The sequence below is a fragment of the Cyprinodon variegatus genome, unplaced genomic scaffold (assembly GCF_000732505.1).
Source record: "Cyprinodon variegatus isolate N-32 unplaced genomic scaffold, C_variegatus-1.0 Scaffold1411, whole genome shotgun sequence".
Taxonomy (NCBI): domain Eukaryota; kingdom Metazoa; phylum Chordata; class Actinopteri; order Cyprinodontiformes; family Cyprinodontidae; genus Cyprinodon; species Cyprinodon variegatus.
In genome coordinates, this window is record NW_015151864.1 from 21219 (window position 1) to 30658 (window position 9440).

At 39.4% G+C, this 9440-nt stretch overlaps 1 protein-coding gene across 2 annotated transcripts in view; it reads left to right on the plus strand.

Moving 5' to 3' along the window:
- Positions 1-9440, plus strand: part of LOC107103280 (glycosyltransferase-like protein LARGE2) — a 38719-nt gene that overhangs the window by 8398 nt on the left and 20881 nt on the right. For both annotated transcript variants that reach the window (XM_015402920.1, XM_015402921.1), the window contains exon 2: positions 7064-7258. In XM_015402920.1, the coding sequence (XP_015258406.1) occupies positions 7159-7258 (100 nt within the window). In that variant the 5' untranslated portion in view covers positions 7064-7158. The remainder of the gene's footprint in view (positions 1-7063; positions 7259-9440) is intronic.

The following is a 9440-nucleotide window of genomic DNA, read 5'->3' on the forward strand; positions in this document are numbered from 1 at the left end:
TGCAGAATCAACAGAAGCTGGAAGTTAAAAGCCTCTTTAGAGGTTCTGTCCCTTTCTTTTATGCTCAGGGTTTATGGAGGCTATCCTCCACCTTCTCTTCTTATTTAAACTCCTGTACAAAATCTCCCTCCTCTTTATTATCTCCCGTGATTCTCAGGCTTTATCTCCTTTCTTCGTCAGACTCCTTTGTTTTCTTTTTGTCATCTAATCTTTCTGCCTTCACCCTCCTTAATCTTTGCGTTCCTTTTATCGCCTCTCCTCCTTTCACCTTTCCTGTTCCCTGTATTTATCTCACCTCTCCTTTTATTTCCTTTTTTCCCACTCTTTGTCCTTTCGCTCTCTATTTTTCCTTTCCAGTAATTCCTGTCACCTCTTCACCTCTTTCTCCTAATCTTTGCTCTCCATTCATCTTCTTTTCTTCCCCATCTCAGCACCTTTCATGGCTCCTAACGGCATCCAGCGCATACATCAGCCTCCCTAATTAACTCATAAATCATACTTGGGGAGTTTAAATGAGTGTTGGAGGGCTTTCTGCTCTCGCTTTGAGCCACAATAACAGCAGATATTTGTGGTGCCTTCAAAGCCTCTGTGAAGGATGTTGTGTTCCTGTTTGTCCTCCGCGGTTATTGTTAATTATTCACTTCGTTTGGAAAATTAAAAGATTGCTCCTTTGACGTGGATTTCTTTTAACACATTTTAACTTTGAAGAAAATAAACTGCGTCATCAGCGTAACATGAACACCAAACAATCAATCTGTGTCGTTTGGACCCGTTTACAGGTTAGAGAGCAGCATCTTATTTCAATGCCCACAGCATTACAGATTATCTACCATACCTAACAGTGGGTCACTTTGTTTATTAATCTGGATTAGGGCTGAAACAATTAATCGGATCAATCAAGTATTAAAACTAATTTAGTAATTGATTAATCATTAACTGGAGTATAGAGCTTAAAATATAACTTAAACTGACAGAGAGACCCACCTTGAACAGCAATTGTATCAAAATTGTAATAAGATAAAAAAACTTTTTCTTATCTGTCAGTATGCTCCATCTGGAGCTCCTCAAGTGGAACATTTTTTAGTTTCACCTCTTTAGTTTAGTAAAAGTCTTCCTTAAGGAACCTTTGACTATCTGATTATCAATGGAATCTATGGATTAATCTAAAAAATAATCAACAGATTAATCGATTTGTAGAATAATCCTGAGTTGCAGCTCTAATCTGGGCCCAGCTGAACAGAGGAGAGGATGTTAGAGCAGGAAATATCGGTAGAAAAATAAAAAAGAGGAAACATAATGTAAGAAATCAATGAAAAAGAAGTTTGAAAATGTCTCTTGGGGAAAGATGGCAACTGAAGGTCAGCTTTCTGTCCCTTTACTGATCCTTGGATCATTGGACCAGCGCTGTGAATCAGACCCAGTCCCACAGTCCCAGTTTAATCCAGAGGATTTAAAAAACTCCACATGTGGGACAGAAAAGTGTTTAATGGGTCTGATGGAGACTTGGTGACTGGCTAGTCCAGGGGTCGGCAACCTGCGGCTCTTTAGTCTCCCCCTTGTGGCTCCCTGGAGCTTTTTCAAAAATTTATGAAAATTGATTTTTTTTGTTTTAATATGGTGTGCAGGTTGCAAACAAAAATTAATGTTTTCCTTTAAACATTTGTATTATAAATAAATGTAAACAATAACTTGCGTCAAAGCCATAGAGATCGCTCGGTGAAGCGGCGCCCGATGGGAGCGTTCACTGTTCCTCCGTCACCTCAGGCTACTATGTGACATTTGCTTCAGGATAAACATTTCATCATGAATGCTTTTTTATATATTAAAGCCCATATATTCCTTTTCTATAGTGGGATGACACACTTAGGGCCCGTGTTGCTATACGAGGCTTTTATAAGACTTTAACATTTTTGCGGCTCCAGACAGATTTTTTTTTTTTTTGTCCAATATGGCTCTATGAGCAGTCTGGGTTGCCGACCCCTGATCTGGTCATTACATCCATTTGTTCTAAGGCTTCTAAGGCCAATCCAGGTTTGGCCGTCCTGCACCATGCTGGTGAAGATTCTTCCGACCTTCTGCAGAAGTAAAGAAGCAGATTCACCGAGCGGCTCAGAATAACCTCTGATAAATGTGTGCTGCTTTTATAACAGTTGGGGAAACGATAACTGCTGCACCTGTCGACCAATCAATCTTTTTTTAAGCTGAACTTTGGATTTTTCTCACCTTTTTGGGTTCTTTTCTCCTGCTGCAGTGAAATCAGAATTTATTTGATCTAATTTATAAATCTTTTTTCTTTCTGTTGGAGGTTCTGTCCATCCTGCATCTTTTCTGGGTTTCCTTCACTTTTGCTGATGAAAGTTTTTCAAATCTCACCTTCCGAGTGCCTGAAGTAGATAAATGTCGGACCCTTTGTTCCATCAGAAGCAGCTCTGTATCGATCCAGGAAATGATCAGAAAGACAAACCAAACTCGGCTCAAAGTTTCCTCTGCCTCTTCTGGAAAATCCCACTTGGATGTTTCCTGCTGGCATCCGTCTCTGCTCTGCTTCCCTCGGCCTTCTGTCTAATTAAAGAGGGATTAATGAGTCTCGGTGTTTAAAAAATAACCCCCCCACCCTGCCCGGTGCTCTAATGAGGCTCAGCACTGTGGCGACGGAGACGGAGTGACAGTGGGAGGATTTAACTGCAGCTTATCTGGATTTTCTGCTTTTTTGGATTTCCTGTGTTTACATGTAACAATAGCCGCTGTTGTTGACTCCATCGTTCTGCTTCCTTCTGCTTTATCCGACTGGAATTAGTCATTTGATCCAATCTGCAGCTTCACTGTGACGATCAACCAGATCCTCATATAATCAGGCCCGGTGAGGCTCTGTGATCCACCTGCTGATTCAGGCTGGGGCCCGATAAATCAGAGGAACTAAATATCAGTAGTCGCCATAAACTTTGGGTCCAGGGCGGCGGGGGCTTCGCAGACTCCTTATTAAAGTCAGAAAGTCGATGTTATTTCATTTTTTCACTGATCTAGTTTAAACCCCAACTGGCTTTTATGACAGAGCTGCTCACTAACAGAGCTATAGTTAATATCAAAGCTAACGGTTAGCGAATAAGTTGGAAGACCTTTGGTCTGGTCCAGAGTTGACAGAAGCTGCGTTTCCACTGACCCCCCCATTGCACCTATTAAAATAAATTTGGTTTATAGAAAAACCTCAGTTTTGGAAAAACACGTTTTGTGATAAGAAGTTTCTTCTCTAGGAGGTTTATCAGCCATATTGAAATTGATATATTTTTCAGAAAAAACTCCAGTGGATTGAATATATTGCTGATGAAGATTCTCAGTCATCCAGGTCATAGTCGTTCCGTAAAAGTTTAAAAACAATGTTTTCCAAGGTTTTGAAGACGTTGCATCAAAGATGCTCTCCAAACCTGTGGATACCCAAACTGGGCATTTATAAAATCACTAAGGAAATCCAAAAGTCACGCAACAGAAGATAGCGATGAGAAACTTAAACGCAAAAACATCACAATCCCTTATGTTGCTGGAGTCTCTGAAAAAGTCAAGAGGATTTTCTCCAAACACAAAATCCCAGAACATTTCAAACCAAACCCTTAACCAGAGGCTAGTTCATCCTAAAGATAAAACCCCCAGACCCAATATGAGCGGAGTGGTTTATGCTGTTCAGTGCAGCGAGGAATGCTCTGATCTTTATACTGGAGAAACCAAACAACCTCTCCACAGACGCATGGCCCAACACAGGAGAGCGCCCTCCTCTGGACAAGACTCCGCAGTACATCTACACCTGATGGATTAAGGACATTCTTCTGAGGACCAGAATGTCCACATTCTGGATAAAGATTACAGGTATTACAGGAGACAACCCCCCCTTTAACGATAACCCCCCCCCAAATGACTGACCTTAAGAATCATAGACAGGTTCAGATATTACAGGCTAACAATGGAACCAAACGACCCACTCGTCGGTTTCCATTGCATGTTTCCCAGCAATGCAAGGCCTTGTCTCTATAAAGACTCAAACTCACTGCGGATCCAGACATTTGAATTGAGAAAGCTTCCTGGAGGAAGCGAAACGTCTTCAAACCTTGGAAACCAAGTCCAGTGGATTGATTTTTAAACTTTTACGGAATGATTGAATATATTGTTTTCACGTCACGCACAAGTCACATGATCAACAGACAGACGTTACTACTAGCATAAAACGCAACGAGGTCGACAGGAAGTAGTAGGATGGCCGCTTCACTGAGTCATTAGTTCCATTTTATCAGCATTTCTCTTTTAATGGAAAGACAATTAATAAAAAAATGTCCTTTTCCAACATTAGCAATATGTAAACAAAGTTTAGAGCATGTTTGTAACAAAACTCCACCCGCACCCGTAGAGTTCAGAACCGACACCCGACCCATTACCAACAATTATCCCCATTTAAAACCCGGCTGGGACGCACAGACCTGTAAATCATTACAAACGACCAGAGTCGTGATCAGAAAGTGTGCAAAAAGCCGTTTATAATAACAGAGACGGTAAAGATCATTGCCTCATGCTCACATGCTCAATGATTAACAGCTTTAACCTGCCTGAAGTACCAAGGTTTGACTTTTTGCTTAAAAAATGACTGCAATGACCCTGTTATGGTTCTGTTTGGGAGTTCATGTTGTTACATGCAGTGTTGCTGCCCATATTAGTTCACAACAAAAAATGCCTTCTAAAAAAATAAGAAAAAAATATAGTGTTTTAAGTGAATAATTGCTTATTTTGAGCAAAATAATCTGCCAGTGCAGCAAGCAAATGAGACTTTGTAAGATTTCTTAAAACAAGAACATAATATCCAAGTAGTGAGCATCCAAAAAAACTTAATTCAAGTATAAAAATCTACTTTTTCTTTTACTCTTTAAGATTGTTTGTCTTATTTTAAGCAATGTATTGTCATTTATTAGTCATTATTGCTTAGAATTTAATAACCTCTAACCAATTATTGCTCAAAACAAGCATCCAACAGGCTTAAAAACAAGGCAAATGTACTTGATACCAGTTAATTTAAAGGCGTATTTTTTTTTAATATTTTAGCAGAAATGTCACAGAATTAAGAAAAATACCCCCCACCCCCCAAAAAAAACAAAGCTAAAAAAAGCTGAGTGCTGCACAGGCCAAACAATGAAGAGATGGTGATGTAGCACTATCGCTACGCTCTACCCCTTCTATTCATTCTAGCTCATCTGAATGGTTCATCTGGAGAGCGAGATCATCTGGTAGCAGCTCTAGACATCTTCCAGGCATGTGAGGAAAACTAGCAGCAGTTCAGCGGACAGGATGAACGAATGGTAGCCGGCGTGCGTGGATGACGTCATACACGCGCCGCTTCGTTTTCAAAATATATAAATATAAAAAATATAACCGCGGATGTCTGGGGGACAGTGATTGGCCTCCATGTTCTGAATGCTGGCGTACCATAAAGAATAAATGATGAACAGTTTAGTTTGAGCCTTCAAGTCGTTGCCCAGAGGAAGACGTTACTGGATATAACCTAACGGAATATCTTCAGAACGGCTCCAAATGACACTAAACTTATAGAACATGATGTAATAACGTTAAAATTAAGGGCCAAATGTAAAAAAAAACGGCGTTCCCTTTTAAGGCAGAGCTTCTGTTATAATAAGCATATGTATGATGTACAGTAGTTATGATGTATTGTAGTTTACTTTGTTCTGTAAACGGTGAATGATCCACAGGTGAGGTTCAGAATCTCAAAGCTAAACCATGAATGACAATCTCAATGACTTTATCCATTTGAATGCCATCAGATTTGATTAGCTGGAATATTATGTTGAGATGGGGTCAGTTCTTAAAACAGGTTAATATGGATCGTCTTATTGTCTTGAAACAAGTAAAGATGTACTCACAGTCTGAATGTTAACACGACTCAGTTCGCAATGTGTGCTATTTTAAGAAAACAGCTGCTCAGAATTAGTTTTATTATCTAATTAGGATGAAAAAAGTGAATTTTCTTAAAACAAGTCAAATAATCTTAACAATATTCAGTCTTACTAAGAAAATATATTGAAAAACAAGTGTAATAAGACCAAAATGCTTAATTCAAGTTTATCACACTTGTATAGTTTATCCTTTTTTGCAGTGTTTGGTGCCTGTTTCTGTCAGTGTTGTATGGTGACGAAGTAAAAATACTTCACTACTGTACTTAAGTATATTTTGGAGTACTTTATACTTTCCAAGAGTATACATTTTTTTGAGAACTTTCACTTTTACTTCACTATATTTACAAACTTAATTGCATACTTTTACTCCGATACATTTTCAATGTTTGGTTTAGTTACTAAGTAAAAAAAAAACAAAAAACGACTGACTACAAAGTCGGGTCTTGCCTGGGTTTGTTCATCAACACCAATAGGATACGCCTTTTTCACAAAGCCAGTCTAAATTTATCCTACACTTGCTTGTTTATATTATTTTAAGTGAATTTAACCTTCAAATTTACCAAAATGTAAAACAATGTCATTCAAACTGCACTTTTTGCTTATACTTTTCACTACATTACTTGAGTACATCTACTTTTACAGTAATTCTTATACTTAAGTACAAGCCATTTCAGATACTTTAAGACTTTTACTCAAGTAACATTTCAGTCGGTGACTTGGACTTTTACCAAAGTCATATTTTGGAGACGTACTTATACTTTTACTTGAGATTTCAGTACTTTATACAACACTGGTTTCTGTACGCCTCTGCTGACTTCCGCTCATGTGGCGGTCAGATGGGCGGGATCACTTTAGATCATTTAAATAATCGATTTATTTCTTCTCATCCTTGTTTTCTCTTTCTTTATTTGGTTTGAAAGAATCATCGTAAACTCCAAAATGTTTTAGTCTCAGAGATAAATCTGAAATAGTAGAAATGTTTGTCATATACACTTTCTTTCGACTTGTTCTGAAAATATCTCAGTATTTATTCAGAGCATAGATCTGGTGGGATTAGTAATCCAGCCTAAACTGGGACGGCTTCCTGTTCTGACCCGTTTCTCATCCTGTTTCCTCAGATGAAAGGATGCTGCAGGGAGCTGAAGACGGACTGAGCCCCACCTGAACCCCATCCCTTACCTGACCCTCTGAGCCGCCCCCCCGCCGCCCCATCATGCACCTGCTGTGCCGCGGGCGCCTCAAGCTGCTGGTGGCGTCTCTGACCGCCGTGGTCCTGCTCACCTGGCTCTACCTGCTGGCAGGAAACCTGGAGAGTGAGTACCAGCAAAAAAAAAAAGCCATTGGGTCTATAGATCCCGGGCTACCTAACAGGCTCGTTTTTTGGTTTTTTTATTCGGGTCACCACCTTTCCTCATTCATCTCAACACAAAGTCATCATTTTGATCCAGAGACGGTTTTCCATAAGGCTCCATTCTTTATCCTGGCGTCTAGTAGAGCCGCCGTGGCTCCACAGGAGAACCACTCAGCACTTCTGTCCAAACATAGCAGCCAGCGTGTTGACTGGAAGCTGGGAAAACCCACAGACATTTAATGCACCGCAGCTCCAGCCTGTTTTCCCTGATTTATGAGGCCTAGTTTAATAACGATCAATAAACTCCATCTGATTTTAACAGGATGTGAAGAATATGAACGCATTTACAGTTATAATGACCGTAAACACAAACGTTCTGGTCTTTATCAGGTCATAATGTTATAATAATCTAACCTCAAATGTAGAGAAACAAATCTTTCATTACTTCTGTAACCACGATGACGCTGCCTGTGAGAAAACACTGAGTACATCCCATCATTTATTAATTCCCCTCCAACTGAGCAACAGTGTTGTTTTTTGCAGCCATCTTAGATTTAGTCTAAGATGGCTGCAAAAGTCTTCAGGATGAAAACTATTATCAGTCTTAGTCACATTTCAGTCATCACTATATGAGACGGTTTTAGTCGGTTTTAGTCGACTAAATAAACAGTTTTATGTTGCACTTCATGAAGCGGTTAACCTTTATAATTTCAAATCACAACCAGATTCTTTGCTGCTTATTTATAAAATTTTAATTTAAGCTTTCTTAAATATCTTCAAGCATCCTTTTAGTGATTTACTTTAAAAAAAAAAAATCTGTTTTAATCCTTTGTTATGTTCCATACCGGTATTAACTTTAAAATGTTTGGTCATGAAAATCCTAACAAGCATAAAATTAACCGTATTATTTTTTCCATACGTTTAAACGAATTCTGTTTTTGTTTTGCCATCAGACTGATGTCTGAATGTTTCCTGCGAAGGTTGTTAATGACGTGATGAACCGCTCAGTTAGCTGAAGAGCATCAGGAGAATCAATCAGTTAAAAATTAACTGGACTGAGATAAGAATGTGTTCGTCTGCTTCCTTCAGACGAGGGTGTGAACGTTCCCATCATGCCAGCAGCTGCAGCCGACAGGAATGTGACGATATGAGGCTGGGAGGAAGAAACGGGGGGGGGGGAGATCTGGGAGGAGAAGGAGTCAAGGAGAAAAGAGAACATTTTAGGAATTTGATATATGGAAAAAATGATGATGATGGAGGGAAAAAGATCTAATGTTTAAATCACAACATATGAAATAATAATAGATTTTATTCATAATCAGTTCCTTATTCTAAGGAATCCCAGAAGGCTACGATTAAAATACAATAACAGAATCAGTAATTAACCGGAATGTCTTAATAATCCCTGGACTAGATAACCGGTTCTGTCTGAGATGTGAGATTTAAAGGTCAGAGCTACAACTTTTTCATCAAAACAATTTAAAGAAAATAATCCATTATCAGAAAAAAATAAAATATTAGTTTTACTGGAAAACGTTTAGAAATCATTGTTTAACACATTTTCATATTAACCTCCAACATGGAGGTGAAAGGATTCTGCAGCAATAGGAACAGCAGGTTGAAGTCACATTGCAGGATCCTAGAGGCTTCATCATAGAGCTGAAATCCAGCTTCTTCTTGATGCTACATTCCTCCGATTTAAGCCAAGAAGAAGAAAAAAGGAAGTAAAGCGAGGATGAAGCCTTTGGTGCCAAATTTAGAAATAAAAGTTGTTCTGAAGCCGTTCAGAGGTTGTTGGTTTGCTTCTGAACATGTTCAATGGTTTCTAATTCTAAATATTGGCTCTGTTCGATATTTCTGGGACGCGTCCTCTGAAGGACAGATTAAAAGGCCCATTACGTCATAGCGCAGCGCCGAGGTCTGGTCAGATTCCAAGACTCCTCGTTCTGCGGCCGTAAAATGCGTCCTTGTTTTAGCCCAATTTGAAGGACGGGTCCGATGTATCCTCGCTATCCTTGGTTTTCCCAGGATTCATTGCGAGACCAAGCAAGCCGGCTGCTCCATTATCAGAGGAAATGGTACTTGGCGCTTAACAGTGGTGAATATTGGAAGTTCACCAGAGGGGGAGTGGGGGGGGGACTGGT